This window comes from Gracilinanus agilis, chromosome 4 (assembly GCF_016433145.1).
Source record: "Gracilinanus agilis isolate LMUSP501 chromosome 4, AgileGrace, whole genome shotgun sequence".
NCBI lineage: Eukaryota > Metazoa > Chordata > Mammalia > Didelphimorphia > Didelphidae > Gracilinanus > Gracilinanus agilis.
Window position 1 is genome coordinate 10,872,598 of NC_058133.1, and position 17,438 is coordinate 10,890,035.

The window sequence follows — 17,438 nt, forward strand, 5'->3', positions numbered from 1 at the left end:
TTGACACTTAAGAAGTGGGAAAACTCCTTTCCCTAAATGAACTTTAGGTTTGTAGCATTTCAAGGTATAAAAAAAATAGAAAGAAAAATTTAGGCTAAGTGGTTAGAATAACTTTGGGCCAGGGGTCCTGGGAGTCTGCAGACAGGTCATTACCTCTAATTTGTTTCTTATTCTTATTCTTGAAGGACCACAAGTCCTTCAAGCTCCATTCCCTTCCCCCATCCCTCTCCATCCCAGCCACAGCTCTCTTGGGAGTGGAAATTGGGGGTGAGGGGAGTTTGTATGCTCTGGACACTGTTCGCCAATCCCTGATCCGACATGCCTTTTCCTCCCTTGTCCCACAGACCCCATAGACTCACCTAGTTCTGCCTCTCTAACTGTTCTTTTTCCTCCTTTTCTGATTTTTCCTCCTTTCCCTGACTCCTCCATGTAGGGCTTTCCCAGGAGTCTGACCTCGAACTTCTTACCCTTTTGCTTGTCTGCATTATTCACTCCTCCAGTGTCAACTACCACTTCTGTGTAGGACTCCCTCAGACTTTTCTCTCCAAACTCGATCTCTTTGGAGGGACAGAGCTGCATCTGGAAAGCATCAGCCCAGAGGAAGGGGCCTGGGATTTGGAGTCAGAGCATCGGTACTTAAATCCTTGCTCTGACATTTAACTACATCTGTGTGTTCAGTCATGTCTGACTCTCCGTGACTCCATTTGAAGTTCTCTGGGCAAAGATATTGGAGGGGTTTGCCATATCCTTCCCCAGCTCATTGTGTAGTGTGCGTCTGAGGCCAGATCTGAACTCAGAAGGAAGTCTTCCTGACTTCAGCCCCAACACTCCATCTGCTGTGCTACCTTGGAGCCCAGATAAATACATTTGTTGTTGTTCAGTCATGCCTGACTCTGTGACCCCATTTGGGCTTTCTTGGCAAACATCTTGGAGTGGTTTGTGATTTCCTTCTCCAGGTCACTTTAAAGATGAAGAAACTGAAGCAAACAAGGTCAAATGACTTGCTCAGGGTCACAGCGCTAGTAAATATTTTAGGTCAGATTTGAACTCAGATCTTCTTGACTCTAGGCCCAGCACTCTGACCATGGAAGCTGTCCTGCTATCTATGTGATCTTGGACAAATCATGTAAGCTCTTTGGCCTTCACTTTCATTGTTTATATGTTGACTATGGGAGGAGGGTTGGAGGAGGGGAGAGAAAGAACATGACTCATATAACCATGGAAAAATATTCTAAATTAAGTAATTAAATAAAATTACAGAGAGATTCATACTGAATATTTCCTCATCCCCAAAGTGCTCTTTCCTCCCAGCAATGTTCCCCACTCCTCATCCCAGGCTTGCTCAATGGAATGTGTTGCCAACCTCCCTTAACTATGTCAAATCAGGGAATTGCATTATATCATCAGCTTTAAATCTGTGACACTATGATCAATCTCAAGACCTTTGTCCATATATACCTATACAGGGATACCTATACGGGACCTCACTATACCTGGGAAGCACTTAAAAAAACAACAAAAAAACCTCTTACCTTATATTTATTTATTTATTTATTTATTTATTCATTCATTCATTCATTCATTCATTCATTCATTCATTCATTTATTTATTTATTTATTTGTTTGTTTGTTTGTTTGTTTGTTTGTTTTTTAAACCCTTGTACTTCGGTGTATTTTCTCATAGGTGGAAGAGTGGTAAGGGTGGGCCATGGGGGTCAAGTGACTTGCCCAGGGCCACACAGCTGGAAGTGGCTGAGGCCGGGTTTGAACCCAGGACCTCCCGTCTCTAGGCCTGACTCTCACTCCACTGAGCTACCCAGTTGCCCCGCCTTATATCTTTTTTTAATTTTATTTTTTATTAGGTTTGAAACATTTTATTTAATTACTTAATTTAGAATATTTTTCCATGATTCCATGATTCATTTTTCCCCCTCCCTTCCTCCCAATCCCCTCCCATAGACAATGAGCAATTCAACTGTTGCCTTATATCTTAAAAATGGTACTCAGCATTGGTTTCCAGACAGAAGAGTTTTAAGGGTTAGGCAATGGAGATTAAGTGACCTGCCAGGGTCACACAGGTAGGAAGTATCTGAGGTCACATTTGAACCCAGAACCTCCCATCTCTATCCACGGAGCCATCTAGCTGCCCTTCTCGGAAGCACATCTCATGGGTGCTTCAAACTCCATGTTGTCCAAGCACAGTTCAAAAGCCATTGTCCCCTAACTTTCCATCTGGCTTTCAGCATCACAATTTTCCCATAACCACAGAGACTACCTTTGAACCTACTCTGTGGCCTTCACCTCCTATCATGCCACTTCCCAAGTCTTCTCGCATCCCTCACCATGCTTCCCCATCTCTCCCATCCTTTGGTTTCCCACCCTAGAGTACAAGCAAGTTTTTTTTCAGTAGCCTATGCTAGAACTGTGGGTCTCTTTAGCAGTATTTCCTGGGTTTCACTCTTGGCCAAGTCAGTTGATTCTTCTGGGCTCTAGTTTTTTTATGGGTAAAATGAGGAGGCTGAAGTTTTATTCAGGACTCTGTACTCTTGAAAACACGACTTTCCCTTCATTGTCATGACCAAGTGATGCTCATGAAGGAAGGTGCCCGGAGACTGAAGAAGGCATTTTCTTGCCTGGTAGTTAATGGCATTTGGGGCCAGGTGTCCCTTCCCTTGGCTAGCACCATTGTGCTTCTGGCCATCGTCTCTGTCATTTCTACCCAGTTACTTTGTCCAGCCATCCTATTATTATTCTATGTTAGTATAAAAATACAAAACACCAAGTTTCCCTTTTTGATAAAAAACAAAACAAAACAAAAAAACAACTCCACAGCCCAAATACACTGTTCTCATAGTTTTCATTTATTTTCCAGGAAAAAAAAATCACATTTCAATGACAACTCATTTGGACAGTTCCTCTTGTTCTTCGGCATAGAATGATTCAACTTTGCTCTGAAATGGGAACCCTCCCCGCAGTACTCTATCATGGTCAAGAATTGCATAATCAGTATTTTGTGACATGAGTGGAAGGGGCTGGGTGGGAACATGGCAGAAAACATTTATAAAAACCATTATTTACCCCCCAAAAGTGATCTCCCCAGATCGGTATCCTAATCTATAAGGCAAGTCACATTCAAATCTGTTGTCTTGCACGAGTATCTTCAACAACTCAATACAACACTTTCATTTCACCAGGGTCCAGCGCTGCGGCCCCCCGCCCCCACGTGGTGGCCGTCAGAGGCTGTAGCCAATCAGATGCCTCAGGCTGGCTGGTGCTGCAGGCCCCTGGATGTAACACCCCATGCTTCTTGCATGGGGTTTTCTCTGAGAACACTGGCTACCCGGTAAAGCTTTCATTACAGACCAAGCAGTTCACAGGGTATCATAGACTAAATTGCACACGGAGGCGAAAAGGCCAGGCATTGAACTTAAATTTGAAAAATATACTTAGGTGTATTTTCATCCACAATTCTTATAAACACTTTATACACAAAGTATCTTATAAAATGATAGAACTACTTGATACGGGATCAGAAAGGCAGAAATCCAACCCGCTTCTGCTCCAAGGGGGGAGTGGACAGGAAAAAGGAATCCCCACGACTCCCAGATCAGAAAGTGCTCCACACTCCCAAGCTGCCAGCGGGCCCTCGGTTTCCCCTTTGCTCAGAGGTCCTGGCATTCATCAGATAGCTGTTTTTCCTGGAAACACCGCAGTTGAATTTCATGACTTTTAAGACACACATTTTTGCAGACACTTTCCATGATTCTTTTCTTGGGAAATAAGAAATGTTTAAAAAGTGGAGTACAGGGTCACATCCTGGAGGCCCAAGCTAAACTCGACCATCTGATTTCTATTTGCTGTGCAAAGTAAAAACAAGACAAACAAGAACAACAAGAACGACAAGAAGACTCTTCCACACAAACACAAGAACAGACCTCAAACACCTTCCAAAGCAGCCGGTCCTGGGGTCAGACTGCTTCAAGTACTACCACAGATAAAATTCACACAATCCCAGAATTTTTGGAGTCAGAAAAGACCTCTCTGGTCCAACTCATACCTGAAGAAGAAACCCCTCGACAGAATCCCTGATGAGTGGTCATCTAGTCATTGCCTGAAGACCTCCAGCAAAGGGGAACTCACTACCTTTTGGGGCAGCCCATTTGACTTTTTGGGCAGCTCTAACGGTGAGGAAGGTTTTGTCTTCTTGGAATCGAAATCTGCCTTTCTGCCCCCCCACCACCACCCCCTGCCCCCAATTGCTCCTTGTTTTGGTCTCAGGAGAGAAAAAAGCTAACCTCGCTTCCAATTCCCGATACTTGACAATAGCTCTGGCCACACTTATTGTTAGGAGGTGAACTATTCTTCAGTAGTATTTCCATCTTTACTGGGATAAGAGAGTCACCTCCAAATCCAATCACGCCACGATGAAAATACTGACTAGCAAAATGGTCTCCAGTCTACATAAGAATCCAATTATCAGCCTGGCAACTTACAAGGAAAGGAAAGAATCTGGCTTTGGACTTGGGGCAGAACAGTCGAATGGCCCTAGTTATTTGCTGGGTTACTAAAAGGAATCTGTAATGATGATAAATGAGTAACATTAGGAATTAATTTAGGGAACAAAATAAATGAAAAATTGCTAGTGATGGGTATAGAAGAATGAAGGAGATGAGATGAAATTCCCATTTGAATCCTCCTTGTACTAAAAGAATAAAACATTTAGATGATTTGTTTATTCTATAACAATTACAAACTCTGGATGAGAGGAAAATTGAGGCTGTTTGTAGAAATGCCAAGGAGTTCAGTTTTGCTCAAACTGGAAACATATGAATTGTCTAGGCAATCTTGAGCAGACCATGGAATTTAGAGATGGAAAAGGGATCGTCGATCTTCTGGGAGGCCCAGGGAGGTGAGCTCACACAGGAAGAAAGGGAGGTAGCCTTGGCGTGGCATAGGTTCGCATCCCAGTCCCATCAATTATGAGAGGTGTGACGTAAGTATGGTCACTACTTGTCTGAACCTCAGTGTCCTGAACTGTAAAATGGGGATGATAATACTTGACCAACCTACCTCGTGAGGTTATGGTGAATCAAGAGCTTTGTGAGACCAAAAGAACTATAGAAACATCAGTTTTTCTTATTCTTGGGGAGCAGAATCCAGACCCAATTCAGGGCTCTTTTCGCAACACCAAACTCTGCCAATTTCCCTGTAATACTTAGAAAGCTCAAATACAGTGAAAGGGAACTAGGAAGTGCCGGTAGGATACTGACTTCTCACTATGTGACTACTCACTGATTTACTTTTTACTTTGACTAAAAGTTTGCTTTGTCATACAGTACCAAGGAAGTGGTTACACATGATTAAGTCGTCACCTCACAAACACGATTCAGTAAATGAAAGGCATACTTCACCCAAACCTTGTGATTGATTGCTTATTGGCAGGAGCTCTAAGCTATAAAAACTTCAAAGCTAGGGGAAGATCTGAGGATATTTTTCTAAGTGTAAGACTTCAAATACATACTTTTACAGAATTCCATAACTTTGTGTTGCCACAATTTTTGGGCTGGGGTGGGGGGAGATGAGTGTTAGAAATTTGAAATGAGTAATAGAGGGCAGCTAGGCGGTGCAGTGGTTAGTATGCTGGGCCTGGAATCAGGAAGACCCAACTTTGTGAGTTCAAATCTGGCCTCAGACACATGCTGGCTGGGTGAACTTGGGCAAGTCACTTGAGCTTGTTTGTCTCAGTTCCTCATGAGCTGGAGAAGGAAATGGCTAAGTGCACCAGCATCTCTGCCAAGAAAACTCCAAATGTGGTCACAAAGAGTTGCACACAGCAAACAACGGTTTTTTTTAGAGGGGGACTGGCAGAGTGGACTCAGAACAACTTGTCTTCAAACCCTACAACCAACTTATATTAGGGATCTGACCATGGGCAAGTCTCCACACCTTTGGGAGCTCTAGGCAAGGTTCAGGTTACTCTTCTGCTAAGGAGGCTTCAGTGGTTCCCTGTTGCCCAAGTGATAATGGGAACATGGCCCCAGGTGACTCCTTTGGCACTTAGCATCCTTCCCAATCCTTTCAATCTCCCTTTCCAGACTGACATCACCATTGCTCTCCCTCACATCCTTTATATTTCTAACAATTTGGTTTACTTGATGTTCCCTGGACTCAACTTACTGGACATCCCCTGGGACCCTACCCCTTGCCCTTGCTCAGGTGATTCCTCCATTCTTGGAATATGCTCCGTGTTTCTTTCTGGCTCTCAAGATTCTAAATAGCCTCCAAAGATCAGCTCAAGTGCCAACTCGATACCAGGCATTTCCCGATTCCCCTGGTTGTCAGTGATTAACCTCCTAAAATACTTTGGTATTTGCTTCTCTGTGTGTGAGCTCCTTGGGAGTAGGGATCCTCACAAGGATAAGACCTTTGTATCCTCAGCACTTAGCCCAGTGCCTGAAAGCACATAGTAAGTGTTTACTGAGTGACTTCATGTCTCATCCTTCTCACCATAACTGAGCAGAAGTTCAACTCCTTGACGCTAGAGGCTGTATCCTTTGTCATCCTTGCATCCTTAGTACCTAGTGTAGTATCAGGCCCATAGTTGGTGCTTACAAACTGCTTTTGGAATGAATGAATCTCAGTTTCCTCCACAAGCCATCTAAAGATAGTGGAGTAATTTCATTCCATTCATGAATGCAGAAAGGCTCTCTCGTGCTACTATTTGCTAAGGAGGTGACAAGGGAATGGGGCTGAGAAATGAAGGATAGTGTCAAGTCTTAAGAGGAAATGACACAGATTATAGAGGGAAAAAAGACACATGGCCATTTTGTTGCAAGTGACTCAATAAGCAAAAACACCTAATAGGCATTTGCAGAATTTTGGAATCTTATTTTTGCTAGTATTCTATTTAAGATTTTTGCATCTATGTTCATTAGGGAGATTGGTCTGTAGTTTTCTTTCTCTGTTTTTGACCCACCTGGTTTTGGAATCAGAACCATATTTGTATCATAAAAGGAATTTGGTAGGACTCCTTCTTTGCTTATTATGTCCAATAGTTTGTATAGTATTGGGATTATTTGTTCTTTGAATGTCTGATAGAATTCACTTGTGAATCGATCAGGTTGTGGCAATTTTTTCTTAGGGAGATCTTTGATGGCTTGTTCAATTTCTTTTTTTGATATTGGATTATTTAAGTATTCTATTTCTTCTGCTGTTAATCTAGGCAATTTGTATTTTTGTAAATATTCATCCATATCACCTAGGTTGCTATATTTATGCCATATAATTGGGCAAAATAGTATTTAATGATTATCTTGATTTCCTCTTCATTAGAGGTGAGGTCTCTCTTTTCATCTTTGATACTGATAATTTGGTTTTCTTCTTTCCTTTTTTTATTAGATTAACCAGTACTTTATCTATTTTATTCATTTTTTTTCAAAATACCACTTTCTAGTCTTATTTATGAATTCAATAGTTCTTGGAGTCTTATTTTTGGATGAATATATTCATTCTGGTTTTCAGTTAATTTCAAGCTGATCTATTTGAAGGGAAAAGCCTGTGTATTTTGTTCTTTTCTGAGCCATTCTCATAGGTGTCCATTCATCTGGAGTTAAAGTAGGAGTTTTTAACCCTTTTTGGTGTCTTGGATCCTTTCTTTGAATAATGCTTATAAATACATAAAGTAAAATGTTTGGGATTAAAAGGAAATCAATTATATTAAATAGTTTCCAAAATGTATTTTTTAAAAAGATCTCAAATGCACAACCCTGACAGACTCCTTGGAGCTTTTCTTTGCCTCTTTCTGCCCTGGAAACTGCCAAGCAAAAGAAGCAATGGCACGTAGTCCTTTGAGGACGGGGACAGCTTTGTTTTTGTCTCTGAAGCTCCCCCTGCCCGCTCCCACATAGTAAGTGGTACAAAGTGGTGATTAATAAATGCTTATTGAATGAGTGCCTGGATGAATGAAGCACAGCCAGTCTGCAGGGAGTTCTGCTTGGAAGATAGACAAGATGTCAGTCTGGGAAGGGAGAAGGTCTGGGTATTTTTCAATGCTCTCTTTTTCAGGAACAATCTGTATGCTGCACCACTGCTGGGCCAATTTGCCTTAAAGTGCTTGGATTTAGTTGGGCAGTGCTGAAATGGGAATGGGGATTGGGACTCTCTTTGCGGCCCATTCTCATGCTTCAGGACATCCCCCCAAACTGTCGCTTTTAAAGTCTTCAGTGCTCCATTGCAGGGATGTTCAGAGCCTCCATTTGGAACCTCCTGTGCTAAGAATCTGCTGACCAGTTATGTTCCATCATCCTCTATAGAGATGACAGCTTCGAGCCCTCTTATTGCTTCAAGGTTTTGAAGAAGACTTTTCCAAAGAAAAGAACCTGAGTGAAATGAACTGACAGTCTGCAGTCCGAATCTGAGGCTGAGCCTGAGGAGCTGAGAATTTCTGTTGAGACAGAAAAATGGACAAAAGGACTTTCTTTCCTTTTTTTTTCTTTTTGAAGTGGGAAAAGAGTTAAATAGACAGGAAAACTAGAGCTGCTGATCTGAGGTACATTGATTCGGGGGCTTTTTGGCATCTAAGACAAGGCTACCAGAATGTCAGAGGTGGAAGGGCATCTTAGGGGAGCAGCTCATCCCAAGTCTTCCTGCTGAGAGCGGGACATGTCACGTAATTCTCCACAGCCCTTTGAGCTTGGTATTCTCAGGAGAGATGTGGACATTGATTGTCCTATCATCGTCCTCTTACCCAGGAAGCAGAAAAGGAAATCGGTCCATCTGGGCAGGGCTTCCTGGTTGTTAGCAAGGGCCCCAAACATCTACTTAACAAAATGTAATCAAAACAATAGTAGGAATCTCAAAGAATCCTAGAATTTTAGAGCTGGAAGGGGCCTTCGAGAGTCTTCAGATCTTCATAGGATTTATCAAAATTTAATGATTTAGATCTAAATAATCGAACCTTATACCTCAAATTTTTCAGAGGAGGAAGTGAAGAATTCAGAAATGACTTTGCCATGGTCACTTAGCAAGAGTTAGCAGCAGAGCAAATTAAAGCAGTTTGGAGACTCTTTAAGCAATCCACACACAAGTGTGTGTGTGTGTGTGTGTGTGTGTGTGTGTGTGTGTGTGTGTGTGTGTGTGTGCATACATTCACATGTGCCTGTGTGCACTTGGAGCAGATAGGGAAAAAAAGACTGGACTTGAGATTTCCTCAGCATGGGAATCGCCTGGAGAAGGAAATTCCCTCTAACACTGCAGGTTGGCACCTTTCCTCCAATTTATAGCCTTAGAGCTTTTCCTAGGATAGTAAGTTAAGTGACTTGCTCAAGCACACACATTCAGTATGAATTAGAGACAGGACTTGAACTCAAATCCTTCTGTCTCCAAAGTCAGCTCTTTATCCATGACTACACAGTATTGCCTTCCATGTATGTTTGCAAACATACACGTATGTCCCTGTTCTAAATAGAAATGTCTCTATACTTAAAGCATAATTTTATCTGAATTGTTACATAATTATACTGATTGACTTTGAGCACAGATCTTTTTTTCCTCTTTAATCAGCTCGATATAATGCAAAAAATAATGCAGTGAGTTTATCTTTGGGCCAACTGCAATTCTGGTCAGAGAAGAGTAAGATTTGAAGAATATCGATTTCACTATACAAAAAACTCATGAGGTGAAAATGAGAGTCGTTATTACTATTCCTTACTGAGATGAACCGTATTCTAATATGTAACCAGAATCCATTTCCAAAAGCATTTCTCATGGAAACATGGGACATATGTGAAAAAAAGAAAACTTTTTGAACGGGATAGAAGGAAGACAAGAGTTTTATCCCATTCAAATGTCATTCCTCGTCCATATCAATTAGGGTGACCTCTGGGTGAATGAGGACGTTTGGAGCAATGGGGTGATCTGGATGACACTTACTGAAACTCTTCTGTGAATAGCACACAGAGCCCCCCCCACTGCCCCCCCCCACTGCAATAGTTTAATTATTTTTTAAAGGCTGAGGCCATTGCCATGTCTCTCAGGCTCATTATTTTGGATGTGAATTCTCATTTTACCCCAATAGAGTTAAAGTTGTGGCGAGTTGGATGACATGTTTACTAAGGCCAAGGCCAAGCTTGGAAGCAAACAAACAAACATACAAACAACTAGAAATAAATATACACAAATATGCCGACACACACACAGACACACACACACACACACACACACACACACACACACACACACACAGACTTCAATCCCTGATATGAACTTGTTTTGCTGCTATTTGTCTCTTTTTCCTGCAAGCTGAATTCAAGTAGAATGCAAGCAAGCTACTTGAGGGCAAGGGCCATTTTTAGTTTTGTCTTTGTACCCCCAGTGCCCAAGCACAGGGCCTGGCACAGAGTAACTAGTGCTTAATAAATGTTTGAAGAAGGAAAGAAGGAAGGAGGGAGGAAGGGAAGGAGGAAAGAAAGGAAGGAAAAAGGGAGGGGGAAAGAAGGAAGAAAAGAAGTAAAGGAGGGAAAGAAGGGTAAGAGCAAGGAAGGGTAGGTGGGGAGGAGGGTTTGTCTAGTTAAATGAGGTTTTCATGTATTTAGAAGCCTATGACTCCCATTCTCTGGTACAGGGATTGTAGGCAATATTAATTCTTTAAAATTTCTTAACTAGTGATGTCTGAATCACATTAGGGATCCTTGTCATATATATTTTTAAAATTACATTTTTACAATATCAACAAAAGAAGGCATCCTTTTAAAGAGCTACCATATGCTTATATGACTTAAGTAATAGAGCTGTGTAAAGCAAAATATAAAGAGTAAGACATGAGAACCAGAAAGAAATATTTACACATGTTTTGTTCTCTGAGTGACTACTCGGTCAACTCCCTTTTGTGGAGGGCTTATCCCACACACTTTTGATCGTTCCGTTCCCCATAGATGTCTGATTTTCTGATCCATGTCTCTTTTTGGTTTCAATCTTTCATATTTTAAGAGCGATGGCCCCCCTTTCCTTTTCACTCCCACCTTTGGGCTTCCCTAATATCTCTGAGCTCCTTAATTCAATGAGGATTTCATTTATCAGAATGGACAAGGAGCCTCCAAGTAACTAGAGTCTTTACCAGGAAGGAAAGAAGAACGGGGAAATTAACCTTCTGGACGATGGTGAGGAGGGCGGCAGTGATTCTTCCCCAGTGAAACCCATTGTCCACTCTCACATTCACACGGGTGAAATCACTTGCCAAAGTCTACGTGTACAAACAAAAACAATGCTCCATTTTTTCCTCTTGTGGTTTTAGGCTATAGAGGGTCATCTCAAGATATTTTAACCCCTGGCCCCCCAATCTGTGGGTGCCAAAGATCACTGCAAATGAATGATAAAAAGAACAATTTATGGGCATAATAATAAAGTTACTTTAAACTTAGACTAGGACAGGAAACTGTTCCAGAACAGAACTTCCATAAGTTTAAGGTGGGTAAGGAGGGAATCAAGATAATATATCTAAGACAAGTATACCGGAGAGAGCACAGGCAGGAAGACTTGGCTTCAGGCCCTCTGACTTGCCTTGGCTGGGTGGCCCTGGGGAAGTCCCTTAACTTCTCAGTATCTCGGGGCAACTCTATAAAATGCGAAATTTCAAAGCAGGTGTAGATTAGCTCTGTTGGAGGGAATTTCTTTACTGGTTGTTCATTATACTGATAGAATCACATCTGGTTAAAATTATGTGTGTGTAATTTATATGTATACATTACATACACATATATATGCATATATACACACATATGTATGTATGTATCCAAGAGAGGCAGTGTAATCCACTGGCTAGAAGGCTGGCCTTGGAGTCAAGATGATCTTGGTTTAAGTCCTGTTTTTGATGTATACTAGCTATATGACCACAGCCTTAAAGTCTCAGTGCCCTAGGTAAATCCTAAAAATGAATGATTAATTTCTGAGACGTTATCAGGGAAGGGAATCTCCACACAGGGAATACTCTTCATCAATGAACTAACATTCAGACTCTCCCCCACCTCTCTAAAAAAGTATCTAAACGCTAGCTGGGTGGTGTGCCGAGAGGTTGGAGGGCAGGTTCTTCCATAGAAAGACTGGATAATCTTTGTGCATCTCCCCCAATTCCCCCCCAAAAAATATTTCTCCTCTGTGAACCTGCATTCTGCTGGTCAGGATGAGAGGACTACATTTTCCCCTTCTGCCTTGTGGCAATGGAGATCAATGAGAGGAGCTGTGGATTGCACCCATCTTATTGGTTCCGAAGGAATGGCCAGTGTTTCTAGTTTACAGTAATTCTGATTTTCAAAGAATGTTTTGCTCACTGGAGAGAACATTTATTGCAGAGAACTCTTCTCATATAGCCTAAATTGGTTTTCCCATTCCCCAAATGACTCTCAGATCAAAATCTCCTGCCAGATGGATGCAGGGGGGCTCCTGGCCACCTCACTCAAAGACGGGCAGCCTACATGTAGGGGAAGAGGCTAGAGGACGCCGTTCGTTCAGCCTGCAGAGTTTCAGAAACAGTGACATCCCCAATCGGGTAGCAATCTTAATAAAGATCTTGAAAAATTCTCATCATCTCACAATCCCAATAAAACTGCCTGGTTATTCAGGAATCTCCATCTCCATATTTGCCCAGTTTGGGGGAGAGGTGGCGAGCATGGGGAAACGATTTGGATCCCAGCATCCTCTGGAATCTCCAGCATAATTTCATAATTTTAACTTTAAATATCCCCTTTTTATACATTATAAAAATAAGAGGCCCTGTTTATATGGCGTGCGTTTTTATGAAATTTGCCGTTTGAAAAAAAAGCGGTTAAAAAGTGGTACGTCTCGCCTTCTTTAAATACGTTATAACCTTAGAATTTAATGAAAAGTCTTGAAATTTAACCCCACTAAATGCTGGAAGGTAGAACTCTTAATTTCACACTATAGAATAAGACATAGGAAGGACCGGAGGAGGAAAGGAAAGAGTTTTCTTGTTTCTGCAAAGCCTTCTTTGCGATGAGGCACCCCCTTTGAAAGCCGCTACCGATATCGTCTTGAAACTTTATATATTGACAAAATGCAGTCTATCTCTGGAAGCCTTGTGCCAGTCAACAGGACTACTAATAAATTTATATACTAGAGTTTAAATTACACCCATTTCATGAATGGTCAAATGCTAAAACTCAACTTTTGTCTAACCGCCTGAAATACAGTCTTACGGGAATGAGTACAATTTACAAATACAATAATTACATTTTAAAACCATTAACAATGTTACACCTAGAAGTAAATACTGTGGGACTGGTCTCAACACGGTGTTGTCCACGGAGGGAGAAAGGTCGCTGAAAGCAATGGATACTTTCAGTAGGAATGTCCCAAGGGCAGGTTTTACTTTGTTTTCATTAAAACCCCAAAACAAAAACCTGTTCCATGTACGACAGAGTCCTCTGCGATTTGGGTTCTCCATATGCTTGCATAAGGTTTTCTTAGTTATCTGCCAGGTATTTGCCTGAAAAACAGAAGGGTGGGGGGATCGGTTACCAGGCACCATCTAGCCGAGGTGGGATGTGGTGACCCCATCCCCGTTCCTTCTCACTATACGCCACTAGACACCATTGTCATCCCATGGACGCTTTTCTTCTCTCGACCTGCCCCGTCACACCGTTCTCGAGAATATCTACTCTATTTGCCTTGGGTCTCTCTCCAACCAAACTAGATTTCGGGTTCAGGGGATGTCCTCAATTCAACTTTTAAAGACAAAGACACTTGGGATACTGGGGACCTGGGAAACAACATCCCCCGAAGGACTGATTTCATGGTAGGGGAGGCAGAGACCCCGAGAGCCTGGACTCCAGGAGCCGAGACCTTGAGATACTATGTGATGGGTCATTGTGGGAAGGCCACTGGCGATTTGGGCTTAGGAGGAACTTAACTGGGATGCAGCAGGGAGTGCGCCAACGGGCAGCTTCCTTTCTTAAACCAATTATTCTTGCTCACCTATTGCCATGCTCGGTGGTTTATACATAGTGTACAGGACTGCCAATGCCCTGTAAATGTAGGCATCCTAGAATGAACTCGTGGCTGTCTCATCATAGTGACAACTTTTGGTTTAGGTCATCAAGCCCTTAGTACTTGCTGGAGATGTAAGGAAAGGCAGAAACAAAAAAGAATCCCCTTCTCTCCCGCTCCCCTCCTCCGCCCCCCAATACTTCCCTTGCTTTCAAGGAGCTCACAGTCTAATGGTGTGAGATAATATGCAAATAGCTATGCATAAAGAATGTACATCTAGCATAAGCTGGAGAGGATCATCGAGTCTGGATAGTCCTGTCTGGGCAGAGTTGATGGCCAGAACTGGATATTGGTCAACTCTGGTCCTGGGGATCCTAGGGTCACCAGGTCTAATTGAGCCTTACCTACAGGACTTCAGAGTGGACCAAGAATGGCCTCAGGATCTTTTTATTCTCTTAAACCAAACTGACTTTTCTTGGGCTCTCAGGAAATAAGGAAAGCAGAGACCTCTCAGGATTTTCAGTGATACACGTGCTACACGACCCTATGAGATCCCACCGAAGCTACATAAATGTCAGAGTCCGTGCCGAATCCTTGCACCGTACCCAGCACAGAGAAGGATAGGGATGGAGTTTAGGCTAAGGTTTCATTTATGTGGGGAACCAAACTCCCTTGAGCAAAGTAGGCCGGGACCCTTTCTTCAGTTTCTATCTTAGTGAACTGAGTAGAACACTGAGTGTTTAAGAGACCCAGTCAAGGACACATAGGCAGTATGTGTCAGCAATGAGACAAGCTAGATCTCTCTGGCTTTGAGGCTGGATCTCCATGCTCTCTACTGCACTATCTCTTATAGAAAGTGCATATTGACTTATTATTATTAATTATTAATTATCATCATTTCATTAATTAATTTTAACTTTATAATTTTAAATAATTATTATAATAATTATTAATTGTTATAATTAATAATATTATATATTATTATTAATTTATTGATTGATTGAAAATCCTTGCTTTTGGGAGGCAGCTAGGTAGCTCAGTGGATTGAGAGCCAGGCCCAGAGACAAAAAGTCCTGGATTCAAATCTGGCTTCATATAGATTTCCTAGCTGGGTGACCCTGGGCAAGTTAACTCCCATTGCCCAGCTCTTACTGCTCTTCTGCCTTGGAACCAATACACAGTATTGATTCTAAGATGTGGTAAGGTTTTTTTTTTTTTTTTTTTTTTTTTAAATTAAGAACATTCTTGCTGTTTAATTGGACTCAGACTAGCTTGGTACTTATAGCAAGTGGAAAGACCACTTCACTTGTAGTTTATACACTTGGCCATTGATACAATGAGGATTTGGGCTGAATCAGTCACATTTTGTGATCCACAAAATGAGAATAAATGTGGTTGGCCATTATAACCCAAGATAAGGGTCAGCACAGGTCCACAGGATTTCTGGAGTTTCAGTCTGTTGTCTTAGATCTTCCACCTTCTTCAAATTATAGCTTGCCTCTCCTGGCCTCCTCACACTCTGGACACAAATGTCTCCCTCTACACTGCCTCCCATTAATGGACTTTATTTCCTCCCTTTCAGTCCCCTCTGGACATCTCTGATATCCTTCAAGATTCAGCTTAAAGAACTCCTTTATTAAGTCTCTTTTAATCTCCTTAACTGTATAAAAAGTTAATCTCCTAACTTAACTCTAAACTCCTTAACCTAAACTCCCAAACTTCCTTGCATCCATTTTTTACAAATTATGTATATTTTGTAAATGTACGTGTTGTTCTTACCTTCCCCATTAGAATATAAGCTCCTTGAGAGGAGATTGTTTCAAAGAAGCAGCCAGGTGGTGCTATAGTGCATAGAACACATGACTTGGAGTTTGGAAGATCTGAGTTCAAGACCAGTCTCAGACACTAAATAGCTATGGGACCCTGTGCAAGTCATTTCACCTGTCTGCCCAGGTTACCTCATCTGTAAAATGGGCATAATAATAACACCTCATTTCTAAGGGTTGTTTGTGAATATAAAATAAGATAATATTTGTAAAAAGCATTTAGCATGGTTCCTGGCACACAGTAGGAGTTATATTAATGTTTATTTCCCTCCCTTTCTTCTTCCTTGTGTACCCAGTGCCTAGTTTAGCTACTGGGAAGTAAGAGGTATTTAATAAATGTTTGTTGAGTTGAATGATCTTTGTTCTGCTACCTCCTACTCTGTCTCTGCCAGTAGGATATAAGCTCCTTAAGGGCAGGAAACATTTCATTTTCCTCTTGGTATCTCCAATGCTCAGAACAGGACCTGGCACATAGTAGGTGCTTAATAAATGTATATTGATTGACTAGTTATTTCCNAGGACCTGGCACATAGTAGGTGCTTAATAAATGTATATTGATTGACTAGTTATTTCCCTAATATATAATATATATACAAATACAAATATAATATAATAAAAGCATAAGTTTTGAGATCTAGAGCTAGAAATGGACCTGAGCAGCAATCTAGTCTAGTGCTCCCATATCATAGATGAGGAAACTGAGGTCTGGGAAGCTAAATAACTTTTATTTATTCAGACAGTAAACATGAGAGGTAGGACCCAAATCCAATGCTTCTGGTTCCAGTCATGGCTTTGTCTATGCCCTCTGGAGAGAGGAGGGGCAACGTGGGGCCGGGGTATGCCACCTTCCCAAACACAAAGTAGTCAGAACCGCCCTTCCCACTTACCTGCTGCAAACCTTTTTTTAATGAGTGAAAACCGATAGCCTGCTCCCACGAGTTCAATATCACAGCCAGACAGGGTGCTCCCCTCACTGGTAAACTGCACGACCAATGGGGAAGGTTTGCTAGGACCTTCGGATAACTGGAATCTTGCCAGCAAAGAACCAACCCCTCCAAGAGAAAAATAAGAAGCCATCATTAGGGGAAATTAATAGCATAATGATTACACTGACAAGACAAGAAATCTGAAGATTGAACTTTGTAGTTAAAATGCAAGATGTGACTTGTTGGGATAATGGTGTATTTCACTTGTAAGATGAATGATGAAGAGCGTTTATTATTAAAGATTCCTAGTCACTGCAGGGTGAGTGTATGCATGACACACAGAAGTCACACTGCAGTATTTGGGGCACGCAGGCTATTTTAGAGCAGGTTATTTTTTTCTTGCCACTGGCTTATTGAAGTTAGATGAAAAATGAAAAATATCAGAATGATCCAGGAGAATACAGGTGCCCAAAATGGAAGAGCCATGTGTAAGCATAAGAGCTGTTCTCTGCTTAGAAAATTGTTTGACTGTCTGTCTGTCTGTCTGTCTGTCTCTCTCTCTCTCTGTGTGTTGGGGAAGAGGCAGAAAGGACTGCCTGGGATGGGAGGAATCCATTAAAAAACAAGCTAAAAGATAAGCAAGATAGGCTTTTTATTTGCTGACATAGATGATCAGGAGGTAAGACCT

General features: G+C 41.7%; 1 protein-coding gene across 1 annotated transcript in view; it reads right to left on the reverse strand.

The window, feature by feature from the left end:
* Positions 1 to 12,360: 12,360 nt before the first annotated feature.
* The window catches only part of SGIP1 (SH3GL interacting endocytic adaptor 1), a 169,263-nt gene continuing 164,185 nt past the window's right edge, over positions 12,361 to 17,438 (reverse strand). The window contains exons 25-26 of the mRNA XM_044674763.1: positions 16,712 to 16,876; positions 12,361 to 13,498 (exon numbers count right to left, since the gene is read on the reverse strand). Of these exons, the coding sequence (XP_044530698.1) occupies positions 13,476 to 13,498; positions 16,712 to 16,876 (188 nt within the window). The 3' untranslated portion in view covers positions 12,361 to 13,475. The remainder of the gene's footprint in view (positions 13,499 to 16,711; positions 16,877 to 17,438) is intronic.